The 23,789-nt window shown below is 35.8% G+C and overlaps 1 protein-coding gene across 4 annotated transcripts in view; it reads left to right on the forward strand.

Annotated features, from left to right (window-relative positions):
- The window catches only part of Wdr70 (WD repeat domain 70), a 305,121-nt gene that overhangs the window by 87,717 nt on the left and 193,615 nt on the right, over positions 1-23,789 (forward strand). For all 4 annotated transcript variants that reach the window (XM_013152887.3, XM_063258091.1, XM_063258094.1 and 1 more), the window contains one exon: positions 15,761-15,914. In XM_013152887.3, coding sequence (XP_013008341.1) covers positions 15,761-15,914 — 154 coding nt within the window. The remainder of the gene's footprint in view (positions 1-15,760; positions 15,915-23,789) is intronic.

Raw genomic sequence — 23,789 nt, forward strand, 5'->3', positions numbered from 1 at the left:
ACCGGTAAAAATACAAAAATACAAAAAAAAAAAAAAAATGTGTGTCCAGAGACTTTGCATGAGAGTAACATTAAGGGTGGCAGACTAAATACAATGGCAGAAAAAATTTCAAGGCAGTTGAATTTTGAGGTGGTGGCATGGCTATTTTGGGGGGCTTTTAGCCAGATTTATGTTCAGAATCAAGAGCAAAGAGCCCAGCAGGATTATTTACAGTGATGTGAGTTTGGTGAGAATGGAAGCATCAGTAAAGCTGTGGACTGCAGAGACAGAGCAGAAGAGATCTTGATTGCTGATAAGGAATTGGAGACTAGGAAAGATGGCCTCAAGCTATCTGACCTGGATCAAGAAAACTACCAATAACAAATGCTGGAGAGGATATGGGGAAAAAGCAACTCTCCTGCATTGTTGGTGGGAGTGCAGACTGGTGCAACCACTATGGAGGTCAGTCTAGGATGATGACAGCCAGAACAAAGACCTAGACCCAGGGCTGAACTCGGATATTATTAATTCATGAAGAGAGATGTGGCTGGAGGATGAGTGACTGTGAGAATGACGGGAAGTACGTAAGTGTGGAATAGACCAGAGGCCTGAAATCACCTGTGCAATATGTGGAGACAAGGATATGCAGAAAGAGTAGTCTACATAACACAGTTTGAGGTAGTATCTAATGTTTTGGAGTCTGTGCTTCAGCTCTGATGTATACTCTTTTATGCCCTGGAAAGTCATAGGCTCTTATCTTGAGGTTGGTTCCCAATGGATAGCCTGGAGCATGGCTCTCCTTCCCACCCGGTTTACATGTTTGTTGAGGGCTACAGGGTGGGACAACACTGACCTGTCACTTCAAAGACTACAGATGAGCACTTGGCTAGACTGATTTTCATTGCTCAAAGCTAATTGAAGGGATAAGGAAAAGTCCTTGTCACCTCTGTGCACATATCAATACACGGAAATAGTGCCAGGTTAGCCAAAATGGAGATAATTGCTTTTCTTTCAAGGAGAGTTGTCCAGATAGTCCTCCACCAAACAAGTATTAATGGGCATGAAAGATCAAATAAGCACTAATAGAACTGTATTTGGGGACCTCATAAACCACTGTTATAAATAGACAGATAAACTGGATAAGGAATCAACAAAGAAATATCAGAACTTAACTAAACCTGTAAATAAATGGACTTTGTAGATGTCTACAGAATGTTCCATGCCACAGTATCAGAATACACATCTTTGTCAGTTGCAAACAGGTCATTTTCCAAAATAGACAGCATACTAGCTCATGCTTCAGTGTGCTACAGTAAATCCAAAGGAACTGAAGTTATCCCATATATATTATCAGACCATAGTGCAATGAAATTGGAAATCAATAGCAAAAGAAACCATGAAAACTAGACAAACACATGGAAATTAATAACACCACACTGAACAACCTGTCAAAGGACTTCTGTCTAGAACATATAAAGAATTTAAAAAAAAATTTGATCCTGAAATTTAAAGACTGAGATGAATACACAATTCTCAGATGAAGAAATACAAATGGAAAATAAATACATGAAAAATGTTATTCATCATTACTCATCAGAGAAATGCAAATTAAAACCACACTGAGATTCCATCTCACTTTTGAAAGAATGGCCAGGATCAAGAAAACTACCAACAACAAATGCTGGAGAGGCTGGAAAAGGGAACTCTCCTGCACTGTTGGTGGGAGTGTAGACTGGTGCAATCATTGTGGAGGTCAGTCTGGAGATTTCTCATAAAGCTGGGATTGGAAGTCCCATTTGTTCCAGCTATTCCACTTTTAGGCATATTCCCAGAAGAACTGAAGACATCATACCATGGTGATATATGTGTACCCACGTTTATAGCAGCACAATTTGTAATAGCCAGATCTTGGAAACAACCTAAGTGTCCATCTACTGAGGAATGGATAAAAAAGTTGTGATATTTTTATACAATGGAGTACTACTCAACTGTAAAGAATGATCACATTGAGATATTTATAAATAAATGGACATAACTTGAGACCATATTCATTAGTGAAGTAAATCAAACTCACATGCATAAATACCGAATAGTCTCCCTAGCATAAAAAATGATAAGACTACATAAAGACTTTATAGTAATCATGATTCCCCATTACATTGCTCTGAAGCCTTATAATGACTGCACTCATTAGTTGGAATAGTTTTATCCTAGTTTGTTTGATTTTATTATCTGTGATAGTATAAACAGCTATTTTAAAGAAGACATTAAAAATAGCCAGAGCTGATTTAGTATCATCTTACTCTGAAGTCCTACTATGCTTTTGTTTTTCTGTTGCCTTTGGTTCTATCCTGTTATATCTTATTGGTTTTATTATGTGTGATAATATAAACAAATTTCCTCTGGAAAATGAGATAATATAGTAGCCATTGTTCTTTCTCTGCTATTTGGTTCTGAAAGCCCTGCAGTGCTTTCATTCTCTTGAATGGTTTTATATTTTGTTATGCTTGATACTATCATATATGAAGCTATGTTCAACTGTTTCAAAGAAAGAGACACTGTGGTAGTTACTGTTAATTATGGGTTGTCTTGTGGTAAAATGCTGTGTTACTTGCATTGTTCTGATCTGATGTGCTTTATTATGTCCTCTTTTGTCTTAATCTCTTTAAAATAAAATAAAAAATTTAAAAAAACAAAAAACCCCCCAAATATCCCAATATCAATAAATGAAATTTAAGATGTAATTAGAATCCTCCCAACAAAGAAAAACCTAGGTCCTGACAAATTCATTGCTGAATTTTACAAGAAATTCAGAGAAGATCTAGTGCTGCCTCTCCTCAAACACTTTAATGAATTTGAAAGAAAAATAATGCTTACAAACTTTTTCCTGGCATGAAGTATTACCTTAATACTAAAACCATCGAAAGTGCCAACCAAAAAAGAACTTTAAAGAAGAGTAAAAAAAGTATCTCTAATCGAACAAGATGCAAAAATTCTCAGTAAAGTACTGGCTAACAGGATGCAGTAAATCATCAAGATTATATACCAGGACCAAGTAGAATTCATCCAGAGATGCAGGATGTTTCAACAATAAATGTAATACAGTATAATAACTGAGCCAAAGCTAAAAATCACATGATCATTTTAGTAGATGCAGAAAAAGCATCTGTCAAAGTTCAACACCCGTTCATGATAAACTATGCAAAACACTATACAAAAAATTGGAATAGAAGGTCTTTATCTCAATCTGCCAAAAGCCATCTATGGCCAACCAACAGGTTAACATACTAACTGGACAAAACTGAAAGCTTCGCTTTAAAATCAGGAACAAGAGAAGGATGTCTACTTCTATTCACTATGGTTCTAAAAATGTTAGCCAGAGCATTTCAAGATGAGAAAGGAATAAGAAGAAGAAAAGAAAAAGTAAAATTAACCGTTGTTCATAGATGACATGGTATTCTATATAGGCAACCCTAAAACTCCACCAAAAGAGTTCTAGATTTAATGACCACATAGTTGGATACAAAGTGAACGCTTAAAAATCAGTTGCCTTCCTGAACACAAATAACAAACTCACTGAGAGATGTTAGGAAATTACTGTGAATGACACTGTTCACAGTAATATCCAAAAAAGTGAAATACTTAGGAATCATTCTAATAAAGAAACTAAAAGATCTTTACAATGAAAACTATAATTTTCTGAGAAAGGCTATTGAACAGAATATCAGAAAAAGGTCTTGCTCTGTAGGCAGAACCAACAGTGAAAAAGGCTGTATTCCCAAAGTTATACAGATTTGATGCAATCTCAATCAAAATACCATTAACATACTTCACAGAACTAAAACTATTCATAAAATTCATTTGAAACTAGAGAGATCTAGTGTAGCAAAAACAATTCTGGACAACAAAAGCAAGCAGGGAGCATCACACTCCCTGACTTGAAATTATAGTACAGAGCTACTGTGATAAAAGCAGCATTGTACTGGGGAAAAAAGGCTAGGATCAATGGGAAAGATTAGAAGGTGCAGAAGCAACTCCAAACACATTCAGCCACCTCATTTTTGATAAAGAGGCCAAATATATTCACTAAATGAAAGCCTCTTTAGTAAATGGTGCTGGGAAAATTGGCTTTCCACATGCCAAAGACTGAAACTAGACCCGTATCTTTTACCAGGCACTAAGCTAAAATCAAAATGGATCAGAGATCTAAATATTAAAACAAACATTAATTATGGTGGAAGAAAGACTAGGCAGAACTCTTAGAGACATACATGTAGATAAAAACTTAATGAACAAAACCCTGATTGCATGGGAAATATTATAAAGATTGGGTGACTGAGATCTCATATTATTAAAACTTTTGTATAACAAAAAAAAACAGATTAAAGAGACAACCTATGAAATAGGAAAAATGTTTTACCAGTTGTACCTGAAGGATTAATATCTAGAACATATAAAGAGCTGAAAAAAAACCCAGAGCAGCCAAATTTAAAAACCCAGCTTAAATGTCCAAAAATAAGCATCTGAAATGAATACACACTTTTCCAATGAAGGAGTGCAAATGGTGAACATGAAAAAATGTTCACCATCACTGGTCATTTGAGAGATGCAAATTAATGCCGAGATTCCACCTTACTTCTGAAAGAAGGACTATTATCAAAAAATCAGCCAATAACAAATGCAGATGGGGCTGTGAGGAAAAAGGAACCCTTCTCCAGAGTGTTGATTAGTGCAGTCACTGTGAAGATCAGTGTGGAGATTCCTCAAAATCTACAACTAGAAGTCCCATTCTGTCCACGTATTTCCCTTCTGCATATCTTCCTCAACGGATTAAGAGCCTCATGAAGGCAAAACACCACAACAATATATGAACACCCATGTTTATAGTAGCATAATTCGTAGTAGCCAAATCTTTTTTTTTTTTTTAATTTTTTTTTATTTTTATTTAAGGAGAAAAGAAAAGAAAGAAAAAAAAAACAGTGAAGGGGTACAAGTTGTACAGATTTACAGAATAAAAAAATGCGCAGTAGGAAATCACTAGTTAATGGATTACATATTGCCATCTTAGAAATAATTGTTCAAGTCACAAAATTAAAGCTTGTAGAGTGGACATTCCAACAATGATACTGCAAACAGTTCTGTTCAATGATCCAATAAAACTCTGTGATATCATTTTCTATCTTATACATTTAAATATACATGCAGTTATATAGTTTAGAGCACTTTCTTTTCCTCTCTTTTGTACAGTGACTATTACACATTTTGGGTTTCATTGCTCCCACGGTTCTTATTGCTTTTTTGGAAGAGAGTAAAACCAAATATGACATAACAGAACAGAATCGGTCAAGTCAAAAGGGTGGACGTAATAGATAATATAAAAACATAATACAAGGTGATCAACAATGGTTACCATAATGCCTCCCGCTATTTCTAGTAGAAATTCCTATATCATTAGTTGTAATACAATTGAACAAAACCGTAAAGAATAAAACCGACAAAACCAAAACATTGGAGATATTGTAGGTCTTCAAAAGTAGATAAAAGTCAACGAGAATGGGCGTGATAATGAATCTCATTATCTTCACAGCTGATGCCTAAACTTTCGAACCTGATACTATCCAGCAAAACAGAATAGAGGAACCTCAGTCAAAAACAAGATGGTGAGAGTAATACAGGGCTTCAAATCGAGATAATAGAAAGTCAAAGTGGGTTACTATATTATATCCTGCTATATTTTTCCCTTTAATTAAGTGGATAAAAATAAAAAAGTAAATAATGGAGTGGAGATTGAGAAAAAAGAAGGCATAACAGCGAAACAGGGCAGATCAAAACATAACCATTTAAGCAGAATAGTGTTTCACCACCAGATAATCCTTACCCAAAAATAGTTACCATATTGACTCCCTCCCTGAAGTCCTTGAGTACAACTTCATATACTGTAGCATTAAGTATATCAAAACAATGTAAAACCATTTAAGAGAATGACAGCATTATATAGTATTTAGAATCGACTAACAGAAAATGAACAATGGTCTCTGTATAATCTCCTTGTCTTTAAAAGGTTTTTGCTTATACTATCGTACATAACAAAATCCAATAAGATACAACCTGTTTAGACCATTGGAGACAGAAGAACAAACGCTAGATGAGACTTCAAAACAAGATGGTACTAATTCAGCATTACCTATTAAGATGTCATTTTCTCCAAAAAAAGCTGTTCCTATCATCCAATCTTCTCTGTCTCATTTCTGTTGAGCTCTTTTTCTGTCAGTAGCTGTCAGTTTGTCTTCTTCATTTTTTTCTCTGCGCCATTCGTTGTGGCCTCCCCGCCACTATTTCTGGGTTCTTTGTATTTTTCTTTTTTTAGAATATCCTGCAATACTTTCTGTAGGGTTGAATTGGTGGTTGCAAATTCCCCCAGTTCCTCTTTATCCCGGAAGCACCTCGTTTTTCCATCAATTTCCAGGGACAGTTGTGCAGGATATCTCAATCTTGGCTGGAGATTATTATCTTTCAAAGCTTGAATTATTTTTCCCCATGCTCTTCGTGATTTGATGGTTTGTGAAGAGAAATCTGCTGTAATTCTGATGGGTATTCCCTTGTAAGTGATCTGTTTCTTGTCTCTTACAGCTTTTAATATTCTGTTCTTGTATTGAATTTCTGGAATTTTTATTATTATATGCCTGGGTGTTTCTCTGTTAGGGTTGTAGGTAGCTGGGGTCCTGTATGCCTCATACATCTGAGTATCTTTACCTTTTGCTAAATTAGGAAAATTCTCCTGGATTATTTCTGTGAGTAGCTTTTGTAGTTCACTTGTTTGTGTCCCTACTTCTTCTTTTATGTTCTTAATCCTTAAGTTATGGCTCCTCTTATCATCTTCTTGTCTTTGTATTATTGCTGTGTGTTTCTTTGTTATTTTTAAGAAGTTTTTCATTTCATTCTCCCATGTTTCAAGTCTGCCCTCCAATTCAGATAGTCTGTCCTTAGTTTCTTTCAAGCTGTTATGCCAGTCTTGGGTAGACTTCTTAATTTCTTGATAGTCCCTTTGCACCTGCTTCACATACTCAATGCTTTCTCTGTTTTCTCCATCAAGCAATTCTCCCCTCTTTTTCTGTTCTTCCATTCCACCATCTGCTTTTTCCTGGGTGGTGCTTAGCATTTCTCTAACTATTCTGCATACTTCTAGCTTCAGGTCATTGATAACTTCATTCCTGAATTGGTCTATGAGGCTCTCTAAATGGCGCTTAATGTATATTGGTGCGGTGTCCACTATTGCCTGATTCTCAGGATTGGGGGCCGAGGAGCCTTTTTTGTTGCTTCCCTTCCCCATATTTTCTGTTCCTTATAAAATGCAATCTTACACAGGAGGCCCGGCTTCCCTGCCTGTCAGCCACAGCCTGATCAAATTGCGCTGGCTAGTTGTTCCCGCCCACCGCTGCGCACCAGGGAGTTGCGGAGGAGGCAGCCTACGCGGGAGTCGGTCGCTCCTCCGGGCCACCGTCAGGCTCTGGGATCTGGGTTAGGCCAGCCTCGGGAGTCCGCCAGCAGCGTCCCTCTGGCCAGGCACCTTTCACCAATCCCGTCCGAGAGGGGAATGTGCGGCTGCAGTTGCCACCGCGCCCTGCTCTTACAGGACTGCCCGAGCCCAGAAAAACCTCCGCTGGAGTCAAACTGTGGTAGGGAGTCAGTTTTTCGCTCACCTCGCCACCAGTCAGTTTTCCTCCTTGTCCGTCCTGTTTCCGACTCCGTTCGCAGACTCCCGTTCCCGAGCTTCTGCGCGTCTCTCCTTGCCGAGCCGCTGTGGAGGCAGCCAGCCGCCGGGCGTCGGGAAATCCAAACCGCGGTTTCCAATGGCGCGGGGTCGAGCCTCCACACCGAGATTTTTCTGTTCCTATTTTAGCGCCAGGACTGTATTCTAAGTTGGATTCTCTCAGCCCAGTTCGTTCCTGAGTCAGCAGAGCATATCTCTACTGGTTCGTATCTCCTTAGTCCCCATCATTCCTGGCCTCTGAGCCGAGCCTTTAGAGAGCCTTCAGTAGCTGCTGTTGTCTGTCCTCCATGTTCGAAAATCCCCTTAGTAGCCAAATCTTGTCAACATCCCAAATTGCCATCAATTGATGAATGAATGTAGTTTTTTTTTTTTTAATATAATGGAATACCACTGTAACATCAAGAGGAGACATTTGTAGCTAAATGGATCATACCTTTATAAATATTCCATTGTTTCTTATGTGTGACACAGTGACAATGTAAATAAGAACAAAAATATATAATAGACACTGTGGAATAGGAAGAAATTGTTCAAATGTGAACTAGGGAGGAGTGAGGGGGAAAGAAAGGAAAAGCAAAGACAAAAATGAGAAAACAAGGATAAAATTGAAGCACAGCTTTTGTAAATAAGGTGGGGGGAAGTTGAAAACGGGAAGGGAATGAGGAAAAAAGAGAAATGAAGATATATCACATATAGTTACAAATTCTTTATGATGGATCATATGTATATATAAATTATATCAATTGACTTAATAAAAAACAATTTACAACAGCTTTAGTTTCAAAAATTCAATGAGGCCATCATCTAAGATTCATAGCTAGAGAGGAGAAGTCAGTGTTTTAGCACTTTTAAGAAAAACCTTAGTCTCTTGGTACATGTTAATGCATTTGGTGACTCTGAATTGAAGCCAATGTTCATTTACTGTTCTTGAGCATCTTAAGGCTCTTGAAAGTTTTGTTTAGTCTGCTCTGCCTGTGCTGCATATCTCTCACACTTCTGGAGGCAGAAAGTTGAAGGTCAGAATGCTCCCACATTTATTTTTTTGTTAGTGCCTACTCTTTCATTTGCAGAGGACTGCATTTTGCACTAGCTTCAGGAGATAGGAAAATAAAAGTTTGGTGTTCTCTTCCTTCTTTTATAAAGGAATTGATCTCATCCTGTGAAGTCCAAACTCTTAACCTCATCCTTACCTAATTATTTGATAAAATTTTCACCTCTTAATGCTATACCACATTGGACTTAGGACATACAAGAATTTAGGCAGACATACACATTCAGTGTGCAACAAATGTTGACAGAATCTTATAGTTGATGTGATAGCTTTTTTTTTTTTTGCTCTAGGAGGATGGATTCTTTTATATTACACAATCCCAATTTCATTAATTGCAAGTTTTGTGAGAATATTTATTTTGGTTAGAATCATATATGTTATTTTCCCTAAAAAAACTATTTTCCCCATACATATTTTTATTTCAAATTATACATATTCCTGTCACATGAAGGTAACTACAGGGTGTGTATCCTTTTGGATTATTTGTATATACATACCTACTAGATATCTTAAGGGTGGGACCAGCATGAAGCATGAAATTCACTTATGTTTCAATATACCTTATACCTATAACTTTGGTGGCAATATCCTGTATCCCCAAAGCACCCTCTCAATATACTAGCCTCCAAGTATAAAAAAACCCAATGCTGTGCCTTTTCTAATTGGTTTCCCACATTACCTAATGACTGAGCATGTTTTGAATGTGCAGTACATTGGTAAGGAAGCAGACAGCAGTGGGAGCAAAGAGAAAAGACAGAAAACATGAGTAACTCTCATGGAATGGAAGCCACAAGGCATCAGAAAGCTTAAATAAACAGTGCGAGTAGAGGAAAATTAACTGGAAGTAATGTAAGCAGAGACAGAATAGTTGAATCACGTAATGGCAAAGCAGAGTTGAGAGCACAGACGCTAACAGGTAGTTGCTGGAGTTCCTCCTTGGGTCATCAGAGCAGTTGTCCTAATACTACAGCTATGGAATAAAGAAGACTTCTTTTTGAGGCATAGCTTAAATATCTCTTCGAAGAGTTCCTTATGACTTCATTTGACCTTTAAACAAAACTCTAAGTAAATAAATACTTTCTAAGTAAACTACTTTTTTCTGCTATTTGATGCTTGGCAAGTATCTGTTTCTGAGCCTTTTTGGGCTTCCCAATTTTTGGTAATATTTATGTTTCCTGTACTTGTAACGAATATTTTTCCGCTTATGCATTTATGGTTAAATTATTTTTTAATGAATAAAAGTTTAGCATGCAGTGTAAAATAATCTCTGATCAATTTCTACACATTGAATTTGTCTAGTAATGGGTAAATGGAAGGATTTGTTTTGCATAATTATTAACTAAATTATAATAATTTAAATACCAATGTAAAACTATAAGAAATATTATATGTATTTTGCTTTCTTAGTTCTTTCTGAGAACTTTCTAGCATTTAAAGTTCGAATTGTACAATGAAATATGATAGTGTCCTCATTTATCCTTTTTTGGTACCGGGGATTGCACTCACAACCTTCCACTTGCCAGCAAGGCACCATTGCTGCTGAGCTATGTTCCTCATTTATCCTTTTTGGTGGGTTTTCAGGGGTCCTAATGTAAAGTCACCTCACATATTTTCATAGTATTTGAGTTGAAGCATAGCATTTAGAAAATACATTGATCCTACTAAGGTTTTTGTTTTGAAGACTCATCATAAAATGAATATAACTGTATTCACTATCCAAATCGATGAGTTATATTCTACATATTACCTCTGTCCTCCTTATCCTGACTCTTCAGATTACTTTTAACTGTATTTGAAAGTGAATAAATCCAACACACATTTTTATCTGACTTTTTTTACTTGATTTATATTTTTAAGTTTTGTCCCTGTTTTGTATAACAGAAATTTACTCATTTCAATTGTAATACACCGTTCTATTGTATGAAGATGCATCTACTTACTTACTTTCTGTCTTTATGCATTTGAATTGTTTCCAGTTTGGCTATTATGAACACTTTGCTGTAAATACTCTTGAAGTTGCATTCATTTCACCAACAGTTTTCTTCACTTTAAAGTCTGTTCTGCCTAATGTACAAGCTATATACTAGCTTTAATATTTGTAAACTGTGTGTTTTTATTTTCTTTTATACTTTATAGAGAAATGTCTTTTAAACAGAAGTTTTTTTATCTTTTAATTAGTGTTTAAATAAAACATGATGAAATGAACAAATACTTTGAAGCAAAAGAGACACTACAGTACCCAGTGCTGATCCCGGAGTGTCATGATGTGAAATCCAGCAATACTATTATTCTTTGTTCAGAATGACTTTAGCCTGCTTTAGTTTGTTTAATCCCAACATAAATGAAGATATGGATAACTGCGTATATATTTAAGTGTATAGGATTGATAACCATATTACTATGTTTTTGTTGGATAATTGAACAGAACCGTTTGCAGTCTCATTGTTTGAATCCCCACTTTGTATGTTTCACTTTTGTATCTTGAACAACTATTTGTAAGAGGACAATATGTAATCATCAACTAGTGATTTCTTACTGTTTATTTTTTCTTTGAAAGTATGTATTATTTCTATGTTTTCTGTTTTTAGTCTTTTAAATAAAATTTAAAAAGAAATTATTGTTTAAATTACTTACACTTAATGTAAATGCTAATAGAGTGTAAGATATCCACCTTATTCATTGTTTGTTTGTCTAATCTTTTATTTTTGCTGTACTGTACTTTATTTTTGTTGCACTAATTTTTAATACTATGTTTTGTGCTTTTGATTAACTTATTAGTTTATATCTTTTAGCATTCTTTTTTTTTTTTTTGTCTTTTTTTTCCTTTTTATTGGTACCAGGGATCGAACTCACGACTGCTTGCTTGCAAGGAAGGCGCTTATGCTGCTGAGCTAAATCCCCAGCCCCATCTTTTAGCATTCTTTTAATGGTTAACCTAATGATTACAAGCTATAATCTATAGTAGACTCATGAAATGCTAGTACAAGTTAGCCTTTGCCACTTTTCATCCAATGCAAAGCTTTTGAAACATTTATTGCATCTATTACATTTACCTTTTTGCATTTGTCTTCAGATTTTCATTTCTGTGTTGGCACATGCATTTATACATACATATTAAACTCACCCAACATTATTATTGTCTTTGTAGTCATTTGTCATTGTGCTTTATGTATGTATTCTCTGCTTCTGATAATCTTCATATACTACTTTGTGCTTTGCTTGCTTGCTTTCTTTCTTTCTTTTTTCCTTTCTTTTTGAGACAGGGTCTTGCAGTATAGTTCAGGCTGGCCTTGAACTTACTGTGTAGCCCAGGCTGGCCTCAGACTCAGGCAGTCCTCCTGCCTCAACCCTCTAAGAGCTAGTATTACAGGCGTGTGACACTACACCCAGCTGTGCTTTTACTTCTACATGAAGAACTATCTATAATGTTTCCTTTAAAGCAAACTGGCTGCTGGCAAATTCTATTAGTTCTATTTTTTTTTTTTTAAATAGAGTCTTGCTCTGCAGTTTAGGCTTTCCTTGAACTCTCGATGATTTTTCTACTTCCGTCTCCTTAGTGCAAGGATTACAGACCTGTGTCCCTTACTTCTGGCTCCTTTCAATGTTTCTTAAAAACATCCCTTACTTAATCTTTAGTTTATGTGATTATGTAATATTAGCCCTGCAATATTTTTATTCAGGATCTTGGAGCTATTATTAACATTATTGTTTGTGTGGGGCAGTACTAGAGATTGATCTCATGACCTTGTATTTGCCAAGCAGGCGCTTGTGCTGCTGAGCTGTATCCCTGCCCCATTGCAGCTATTATTGCCTTGTCTTCTGGCTGTTTCTTCTGCTGAAAAGTCATCTGATTTTTTAAATCTGTTTTTGATGTTTTATTTTGTCCCGATTTTTAGCATATTTTCCTACAGTGTGTAAAGGGCTAATTTTCTGGTCTCCTGTTTGTACTTTCTCCTGTAGTACTTTTTGAATCTCTGGATACTGTAGTATCTGTCCTCATTATTTGAAGTTTATTCTTCAAATACTGCTTCTCTCTTTTTTTTGCCCTTTAATTCTAATGTGCAGCCAATTTTTTCCCATATTTCACTTGTGTCTTGTTTGGTTTTTGGATTTTTTAATTTTTTGTTGCTATTTTTCAGTTTAGAATTTTTTTCCAAACTTCTAATTCTTTATTATTAATCTCTTATTTATTAGTTCTAAATGTCATTTATTTCCCCTTTCAAAATGTTTGCATTTTAATAATTTCCAGTATTAGGTGTAAGTTACCTAAACCTTATCATTTAACTTTTAACTGAGAGCTATTTTAAATTCCATGGCTCACAGTTCAACATCTGGGTCTCCCAAGTTCTGTGAAATTTGGTAAAACATTTTTTTTCTTTTGTACCAAGAATCAAACTCAGGACTTTGCACTTGTCAGGCAGGTGCTGCACTGCTGAAGTATATCCTTGACCCTAAAACATCTTTCTTTTTATTGTTATATAACTGAAATTTATAACTTCCCTTTTTTTAAGGGGGTACTGGGGATTGGATTTATGACTTCATACTGCCAGGCAAGTACCTGTGCTGCTAAGCTAAATTCTCAGCTCTGTATAAGTGAAATTTAGTATCTGAATTATAAAAGTAGGCAACAACAACAACAACAAAAAGTAGGCAACAGAGTGTAGAATGATACACATGATCATTGTTGAAGATATATTGAAATATTTTTATAATCTTCACTGCTTTAAAAGAACCCTCATTATTAGACTGTCTCCAGGCCTCCTGACCTAATGAACTACTGCAGTTTGGATAGAAGCGAAAAGGTGGTAGACTTTACTCATTCTTGTATATGAATTGTTCAGCCATTGGCACCATTCTAAAGAAGAAGGACAAGGTCATGGAACATGTGATGTTTGTAGTGCCTGTGATGCCAATAGTAATATCCAAAAAGTGTGGTACAGTGATACAGAGCTGGAGAAACTTCTCAGTGAGTGGATGCAGGATCATTGAGTCCCAGTTAGTTTAATGCTTATTCAAGATAAAGCTAAAATCCTGTGTGAAGACTTCAAGACAACATAGGTTGTTAAAGGTGCATCTTTTACTGCCAGCCATGGACAGATTAACAGATTCAAAGCTAGAGCCAACCTTCACCATATAAAAGCACTGTAATGCCTCAGTTTATGAATACTTCTATCTGCAGACAATTCAATTTGCAAACAAAAATATTCAGCAAAATTTTGCTTTCTTTTTCAAACTGTGCATTGGATGACAAACACAACCATTGCAATTTTCCCCATACAGACACAAATGCAGTCGTTTTCCCCCAAATCATAGAACAAATTAAATTCATAAACTGAGGTACCACTATAAGTGGTGAGGTTGTGATTGCAGATACCATAGCTACCCTAAAGTTTCCAGCAACACATAAATTATTGATGAAGGTGCTTATTTTCCCCAACTAGCTTTAATGTCAGTGACACAGGACTGTACTGAAAGAGGATACTAGAACAAAGTTCCATCTGTAAAGAGAAAAGCTAGGGAGGCTTCAAAGCAGCAATGGATAGATTCACTTAGTTGTGCATTGGCAGTGCTTCTACAGATATGAAACCAAAGCCTGTTTTAGTTTGCCATTCAGAAAACCCAAGAGCCCTCAAAAACATAGCAAAGTGCTTTCTACCTGTTGCATGCAAGACCAATTCCAAACCCTGGATATTATGAAGGCTGTTTTTTAAGACTGGTTTTTTCCACCTCTTTATCCCAGAGATATGTAAATATTGTTTGGAGAAAGATAACCTATTCAACATTCTTTTGCTGCTTGACAGTGAACCAGGTTACCTCTAGTTCATGGATGACTTTTGTCCCAATGTCAAAGTAGTGCATCTGTCACTGAATACTATGGTATTTATCCAATGTATGGACTAACGAGTTACTGTGACTTTCAAGAAATACTGTTTACATCACATTTTTTTTTTGGTCATGCAGTGAAGACAATTGAAGTAGGAACAACCTTTCAACAAATAGAAAGCATTATAACCTGTATTAGACCATAAAAAATACCAACTGTAGTGTGAAGTTTTGACTGTTGCCAAGAATGGGGTTTGAAAGAATCTTTGCCCACAGTTTATTCATGAAGTTCATACACTTCAGAAGATGAGTAGAGAATCCAAAGAGTTCTTCAACGACTTAGTGACCCTTAGCAAAAAAAGAGCTGGATCTGCAAGAGAGTGGCTTCATTAAACTCCTTTCTGTGCAGCACAAGGAACTTTTCAATGAGGATCTGGTGGAATTAGAGGTCCAGTGAAAAGATGAAGAGAGCCAAGAGGAAGATGGAATTGAAGAATCAAAGAGATTCACAACACAAGAAATCACAAGGGAATGTTCTTTACTTGAAGAGGCACCATTAGTTTTGAGGCATAGGAACTCAGTGTACAATGATACACAAAGATTGTAGCACTTCTTCAAAGGCCATCCAGTGTTAGAATCCTCTATGGTGATAAAAAAAAAGAGCTACTACTCACACTCGCTTGTTTTTTCAAGAGTGTAGACAGAATTGAATTCATCAAAAACCCATGACCAACAGGTGTAGGCCAGATTTGGTCTTTCCCTCCATTTCCTGTTGCTGATGATCCTTCAGCTCCATCTTTCATCTACCCTCCTTCCTCCAGTTAGTAACTCTCTTCTTGTCTGTCCACTCCATGCAGTCCTCTGTATGCTAGTATGGTGCTGTACTGTGCTACCATTTTAAGGTAACTCTAAAAGTAACTATAGCTTATTTACAGTATTTGTGTGTGGGTTTGAGTTTTTTATGCTTTATATTGTATATTTATATCGGAAATGTAGACTCATTTTTTTCATACTTCCTAATGAAATGTTTTACGTGCATTCTCCTAGAATGGAACTCTCTCATTTATAAGGCAGGGGCATACTATAAACAGTGTGCTTAATGTCTCACTAGATTATTTTCTTTTTCTTTTGCATAGCCATCAGATCAAGTCATTACAGTACAGTAACACTGGAGACATGATTCTTGTTGTATCTGGAAGCTCACAGGCCAAGGTGATTGACCGAGATGGTTTTGAAGTAATGGAATGTATAAAGGGGGACCAGTATATTGTAGACATGGCCAACACCAAGGTAAGTTTAGAAGAATAATTAGTTATAACTTGAGTTATGTAATGATTCATTCTAAAGGTATCTGAAAACAATAGTAATTCATTATTTATTACAATCATGTAGGTTAATTGGAAGGTTCTTTGGCCTCATATAATGTCAGGTAGGGCAGGAGAATTTATGACAAGTGAGTCACTAGGATGGCTATAAGGTCCAAAAGGGCCTCACTCAAATGGTTACAAAGGAAGCATATCCCATGGAGTCTCTTGCTCTTTGCCTCTTACCTACCCTCAAACTGCCCTTCTTTTGCATTCAAATCCTTCTTTGCTCTTGTTCTCAGTCTTGATTTCACTTCTCTTTCCACTTATTTAATTTAGGGCTTATCATAGTGTAGTGGTCTTCGTGGAGTTTGACTTCTTGCTGGATTGCTGGGTTCCATGAAGAACAAATATGTAAACTGTGGATTTCTTAGTGTCTGGCTTCAGTTCTTACACAGCATGAGAGGGTCCACCCTAGTTTAGGGGCATGAGAGGTAGATTACACCATTTGATGGGTGAATGAAAGGTCAAACTGTAGAAGTTCACCTGGGGTGGGAGATGCTGGTACAACCAGCTTCGAAAACAATATACATAACTACTATGTTCTATAGTTTTGAACAAGAATGAAAGAGAGTCTCATCAATTTTTTGTATAAAACCTTTTACATAGAATAATGAAATTTTAAAATTAATGTATTAGTGTATAAAACATCAGTTAACTATAGCCACACTAGTGCTAATCCAGTTTAGGCTAAAAAGCAGCAGTTATTTATTATTGTTTGTGGGTTGGCTGTTCTTGGCTAAACTTGGCTCTAGGCTGTAGATGGTGAGTCTAGGTCTCTTCCATGTATCTCTGTTCCTTCTTAGAGGCATGATTTTCCCATAGTGATGATACACAGACAAGGAAACTCCAACCCCTGAAGTACATTTTAAGCCTTTCCTTATATAATGTTCACTAACATTGCATCAGCTAAATCAAACCCTGTGGCCATGGCCAGTGTTGTAGAGTAGAGAAGTTTGTTTTGATTCTTGGTGAAGGGAACTGCAGTGTAATGGGCAAAGCTTGTGGATATGGGGTGCGGTGATGGGTCACCTAGTTGATAACATATTTTAAAGTGTGAGTGGATATAGTTGACGCAGAAGTGTGAGCCTTCAATTTTCAGATTTTTATGGGTTTTTTTCCTTTTACCTATCATCTTCTTATAGACTACTTCTCATGTTTTATGCCTAATTAAAGTCTTACATGAAATTTGTGTCAGAAAATTCCATCCTCATTGTATTTGCAGATTCCATATTTATGAACTTGCTTACTTAATTTTTTTGTAACCCCCAAATCAATATTAGGGTACTTTAATGGTCATTTGTTTACATGTGCTTAAACTAAGTGACCAAAAACTTGAATTCATGATCATGTTTTACCTCTCATACTGTAATACCATTTTTAAATGGCCTGTTACATGGTATATTTTTATTTTCTTGCTTTTTGTTGATGATTTTGCTGTTTAAAGTGGCTCCCAGTCATAGGGCTAAGCTGATACAGGGTTGCCTCGTGTTCCCAAGAGCAGGAAATCTGTCATATGCCTTATAGGAAAAATACATGTGTTAAGTAGGCTTAATTTAGACATAAGCTATGGATGCCAGTTCAGCATTAATCAATCAACAATGTAAATTAAATAAGGGGCCTTAAACACAAAGACATACAATAATAAAGTTATGTATTGATTGGCTGAAATATGACCAAAGGCTTGTGGCAACCTGCCTATATATTTGCTAATTAATTGTTCATGAAATTTTATAGACTGTAAATACTACAAGTAGAATCTATTTTAGGTGCTCCACTTGAACTATTAGATTAAATTGGTATGGTGTGTTTCAAACTTCTCTATTACAGTTTAATTGACTACCTACTAACCCAATGAAGGTCGCAATCTTTTGTTTATTAACAGATTAGTTATTGGGAGACCAACATGTGTTAGGTGATTCAAACATTCAAAAATAATTTAAACAGAAATATGTATGTTTGAATTACTGTGATAGCTTTAGAAATTAAAACAATATATTCCACTAGAGTTTTTTATTTTTCTCTCTTTAAAATCCTTGCCTCATGGATGCTACCAAAGATATTTTGAGGAAATCAAGCACATAGAGCTTCAGATCACCCTTCTTATGTTAAAACTGAAATTGTTCTGTTTTTATTATTTCTTAAAGCTCTTGGAAATCCCAAACATTGTTTAAACTACCGATTTCTGCAAATGAAAACTATTATTATTTTTATTTTATTTTATTTTTTTGGTACCAGGGATTGAACTCATGACCTTATGCTTGCCAAGCAGGTGCTTATGCCACTGAGCTAAATCCCTGGCCAATTATTTTTATTTTTTATTAGTATTTTATAGTACATAATGATAACATTCATAATCCATAGTTGATAAGGTGTAACACATCTTAATTTTTTTTCTGGACTTCTTTCTTTTGCCTTTATCTTCCTTTTTCCATCTCTTAGTCTGCTTTCCTTTAGCAAAAAGGTCTATCTCCCCTTTTCTTATTATCTGTCTTTTATTTTGCTCTATGTTTTAGAGTTCTCATGCAAGAGAAACCATGATGTTAAAGATTGCATTCATTGATTTAGTTCATTTAACATTATGGTGTTAAGGTGCATCCATTTTCCTCCAAATGACTCGGGTTTATCCTTCTTTTTTTTTTTTTTTTTTTTTTTTTTTGTCTTTTTTCTTTTTATCGGTTCCGGGGATCAAACCCACTACTGCCTGCTTGCAAGGCAGGCGCTTATGCTGCTGAGCTAAATTCCCAGCCCTGGGTTTATCCTTCTTAATGGCAGAGTAATACTCCACTATGTATAAATAACAGGTATTTCTTGACAGATATACGGGCCACTTCTGAGATTTAGCTATTATTAATTGTATTCTTATAAACATGAGTATGCATGTATCCCTGTAATTGATATGAAAGCTTTAAAAACATCCCTTTTGAGAGACTTCCATTGCATCCCGGGAGCCGAAGGTGCACAAGATGATTCCTAGCATATGGGAGAAGCTTTGGAACATCACTTCCAGCCAGCAAGATGTCATGCAGCATCCTGGGGGATGCACAGGAGATCCCTGTGGGCCTACTGGGCCCAGAGACTTCCATTCAGTCCTGGGAGTTGAAGGTGCGTGAAGTGATTCCCAGTGCAGGGGAAGCTTTGGAACATCACTCAAAACCCAGAAATATAGGAAAATGACAAAACAAAAGACCAAAATGCAATCTCAAACCTCAAGCCCATCCAAAGCAAGCCTAGGAGACATGGAAATAAAAGGAAATGTAAGCCATGCACCTGAAATTCATGAAATGATAACAACTGAAGTAAAGAAACAACTCCAGAAGCTATAAAAGAACTCAGATCAGAAATAATCTTCCAGGTAAAAGAAGAAATGATAAATGTAATCAAAGAAATGCAGAACACATCTAAAGAAGACATAGTTAAAAAATTAGAGGACCAGTGCCAAAAGATGGAAACCCCGAATGAACAATATGAGAAACAGAATGCATGAAGCGGATTCAAAGAGATATACAGGAAATCAAAAATTCCATCAAAAGTTGGCAAAACCACCTCAATGAAAGTGAAGACAGAATTTCAGACATTGAAGACAAGATTGCAGCTAGTGAACAAGAAAGGAAAGATCTTCTAAAATAACAAGGAATCAGGAAATAACAATTCAGTGGTTGCAAGGTGATGCAAAGAAAAACAACATAAGATTAATAGGGATAAATGAAAAACAAAGTGACAACACAAATGATATCAAGAGACTATTCATAAGTAAGAGGTGAAAATTTCCCAAACATGAGAATGGGAACTGACATAAGGATCAGTGAAGCATATAGAACTCCAAATAGCCATAACCAAAATTAAACTATACCCAGACATAGAATAATCAACATCCCAGAAATCCAAAATAAGAACAGAATATTAAAAACTGTTAGAAGAGCCAGATTACCTTTAAAGAAAGCCTATCAGAATCACAGCAGATTTCTGAACACACAATGAAGTCAAGAAGAGCATGGAGTGAAGTATTTCAGACCCTAAAGGGAAATGACTTCCAACCAGACTGATGTACCCTGTAAAACTGTCCTTCAAAATGGATGGAGAAATAAGATACTTCTGTGACAAAGAACTGCTGAAGAACTTCATGACTACCAAACCAACCCTGCAAAGAATACTGAAAGACATTCTAGAAAGACATAGGAAAAACCACTAAGCAAGCAAAGTGGAAAGGCAAAAAATCAACAGCAGAAAGATAACATGTCAAAAGTAAACTAATATATATCAGTTATAACCATTAATGTAAATGGCCTCAATTCACCAATTAAACAGACTGAAAGAATGGATCAAGAAACAACATCCAACCGTATACTGTATACAGAAAACCCATCTAACCCAAAAATTAACTCATATATTGAAAGTCAAAGGATGGAAAACAATACTTCATGCAACAGGAAACCCCTAAAAAGCAGAGATAGCTATTCTGTTTGCAGATAAACCACAAATGATCCAAAGAGATAAAGAAGATCACTATATACTACTTAGGGGAAAACTTCAAGAGGAAGAGATAGCAATCTTAAATATATATGCACCAAATTCAGGAACACCCAGCTATACCAAACAAATATTAACAGAAATGAAAAATCAAATAAGCAATAAGACATAACAAGAGACCTTAACATGACAGTGACACAAAGGGATAGATCAACTAGACAGTAAACCAGGAAAGAAAGAACTGAATCAAACCTGTGAACAAATGGACTTCATGACATATACAGGGTGTTCCATCCAACAACATCAGAATATATATTATTTTCAGCAGCACATGAAACATTCACTAAAATAGACCATATAGCCCACAGAAAGTAAATTGCTAAAGTAAATGCAAAAGAATTGAAATTATCCCATGCATGTTATCGATTCATAGCCACCATAAAACTATAGATTAATGAGAAAAGAAACTGCAGATCCCCCACAAACACATGGGAATTGTATAATATACTCCTGAGCAATCAGTGGGTCACAGAGGAAATTAAAGAAGAAATTAAACAATATCTACAAGCAAACGAAAATACAAATACAACTTACCAGAACCTGTGGGATGAAATGAAAGCAGTTCTCAGAGGAAAAATTAAAGCCGTGAATTCCCACATCAGGAAAACAGAGCAAACACAATTAAACAACCTAATGCTACACCTGAAACATCTAGAAAAAGAAGAGTAACCCAAAGCCAAAAGAAGGGAAGAAATTATAAAGATTAGAGCAGAAATCAAGGCAATAGAGACTAAGAAAACAATGCAAAAAATCAATGAATCAAAGAGTTGGTTCATTGAATGAGTAAATAAAATTGATAAGCCCCTAGCCAACCTTTTTAAAAAATGAAAGAAACTCAAATTCATGCAATAAGGGATGAAAAGGATGAAATTACTAAAGACCCTGTGGAAATACAGAAGATCATCACTACCTACTTTGAAAACCTCTACTCTCATAGGCTTGATAACACAGAAGAAATGGAGGGATTCCTAGAAACATATGAATTTGCAAAGCTTGGTCAAGAAGATGTAAAACTGCTGAATAACCCAATTTCAATTAATGAAGTTGAAAACATAATCAAATCCTTACTAACAAAAAAAAGCCCAGGTCCAGGCAGATTCACGAATTCTACCAGAAATTCAAAGAAGACTTAATGCTGACACTCCTCAAACTCTTCAATAATATTGAAAGGGAAGCAATTCTCTCCAACTCATTCCTGGAAGCAAGTATTACTCTAGTACCAAAACCTTAGAAATGCACAACCAAAAAACAAAACTACAGTCCAATCTCCTTAATGAACATAGATGCAAAAATTCTCAATAAAATATTGGCAAACAGAATGCAGCAAATCATCAAGAAGATTATATACCACGACCAAGTGAGATTCATTCCAGGAATGCAGGGATGGTTCAACATATGTAAATCAGTAAATGTAATCCATCATATCAGTATACCCAAAAATAAGAATCACATGATCGTTTCTATAGACACAGAAAAAGCTTTTGGTAAGGTCCAACACTTATTCATAAGAGTCTTAGAAAATTGGAACAGATAGTCTTTACCTTAATATGATAAAAGCCATCTATGACACACCAACATCCAGCATCATATTAAATGGCCAAAACCTGAAAGCCTTTACCCTAAAATCAGTCACAAGACAGGAATTTCCATTATCACCACTGCTATTCAACATAGTGCTGCAAATACTAGCCAGACCAATTAGACAAGCGAGAGAAATAAAAGGAGTAAGAATAGGAAAATAAGAAGTTAAATTATCATTATTTGCAGATGACATGATACTCTACATGGAAGACCCCCAAAACTTCATTGAAAGACTCCTAGGCATAATAAATGAATGCAGTTATGTAGCTGGATACAAAGTCAGCACTCAAAAATCAATAGCATTCCTATACTGTAACAACAAAATCACTAAGAGAGAAATAAGAGAAGTCACACTCCTCTAATAACATCCGAAAAGATGAAATACTTAGGAATGAATCTAACAAAAGAAATAAAAGATCTCTACGGGGAAAATTATACTACCCTGAAAAAGAAATCGAAGAGGACTTCAGAAAATGGAAAGACATCACTTGTTTATGGATAGGAAGGACAAATATTGTGAAAATGACTATTCTCCCAAAATTGTTATATAGATTTAATGCAATTCCAATCAAAATACCAGTAGCATACCTCACAGATCTAGAGAAATCACTCTAAAATTCATCTGGAACCTAGAATAGCATAGACAATTCTGAGCAACAAAGACAAGGCAGGCGGCATCACAATCCCTGACTTGAAGTTATACTACAAAGTTACTGTAATAAAATCAACATGGTGTTGAAATAAAAACAGATCTCAAGATCAGTGGAATAGAAGATACAACTACAACTACAACCACACTCAGCCACCTTATCTTTGATAAAGGGGACAAACACTTTCACTGGAAGAAGGATAGCCTCTTTAATAATTTGTGTTAGAAAAATTGGTTCTCCATATGCCAAAAACTAAAACTAAACCCATGCCTATCATTATGTACTAAACTAAAGTTAAAATGGATCAAAGATCTAGATATTAAAACAGAAACACTAAATCTGTTGGAAGACAAAGTAGGTAGAAATCTTGAAGACGGATAGGTAGAGAATTCATGAACAAAAATCAAACCACACATGAAATACTTCGCAGACTCAATAACTGGTATCACACCTTATTAAAGAGTTTTTGCATGTTGAAAGAAATCTCCAACATAGCAAAAAGAAATCCCACAAATTGACAAAAATCTTAGTGAACTGTCCCTCAGATAAAGGACTTCTGTCTAGAATATATAAAGAATTTAAAAAAAATTTGACCCCTGAAATTGAAAGACTCAATCCAAAAATGGGCATCTGAGATGAATACACAATTCTCAGATGAAGAAATAACAAATGGAAAATAAATACATGAAAAAATGTTCAGCATCATTATTCATTAGGGAAATTCAAATTAAAATGACACTGAGATTCCATCTCACTCCAGAATGGCCAGAATCAAGAAAACTACCAACAACAAGTGTTGGAGAGGCTGTGGGGGAAAAAGGAACTCTACTACACTGTTGGTGAGAGGGTAGACTGGTGCAGCCACTGTGGAGATCAGTCTGGAGATTTCTGTAAAAGCTGCGTTGGAAATCTCAGACCCAACTATCCCACTTCTGGGCATATTCCCAGAGGAACTGAAAACATCCTACTACAGTGATATATGTGCACCCATGTTTATAGCAGCACAATTTGTAATAGCCAGAGCTTGGAAACAATCTGAA

Source organism: Cavia porcellus, unplaced genomic scaffold (assembly GCF_034190915.1).
Source record: "Cavia porcellus strain 051 isolate PalLab524CR breed Dunkin Hartley unplaced genomic scaffold, mCavPor4.1 scaffold_11, whole genome shotgun sequence".
NCBI classification, from domain to species: Eukaryota; Metazoa; Chordata; class Mammalia; order Rodentia; family Caviidae; genus Cavia; species Cavia porcellus.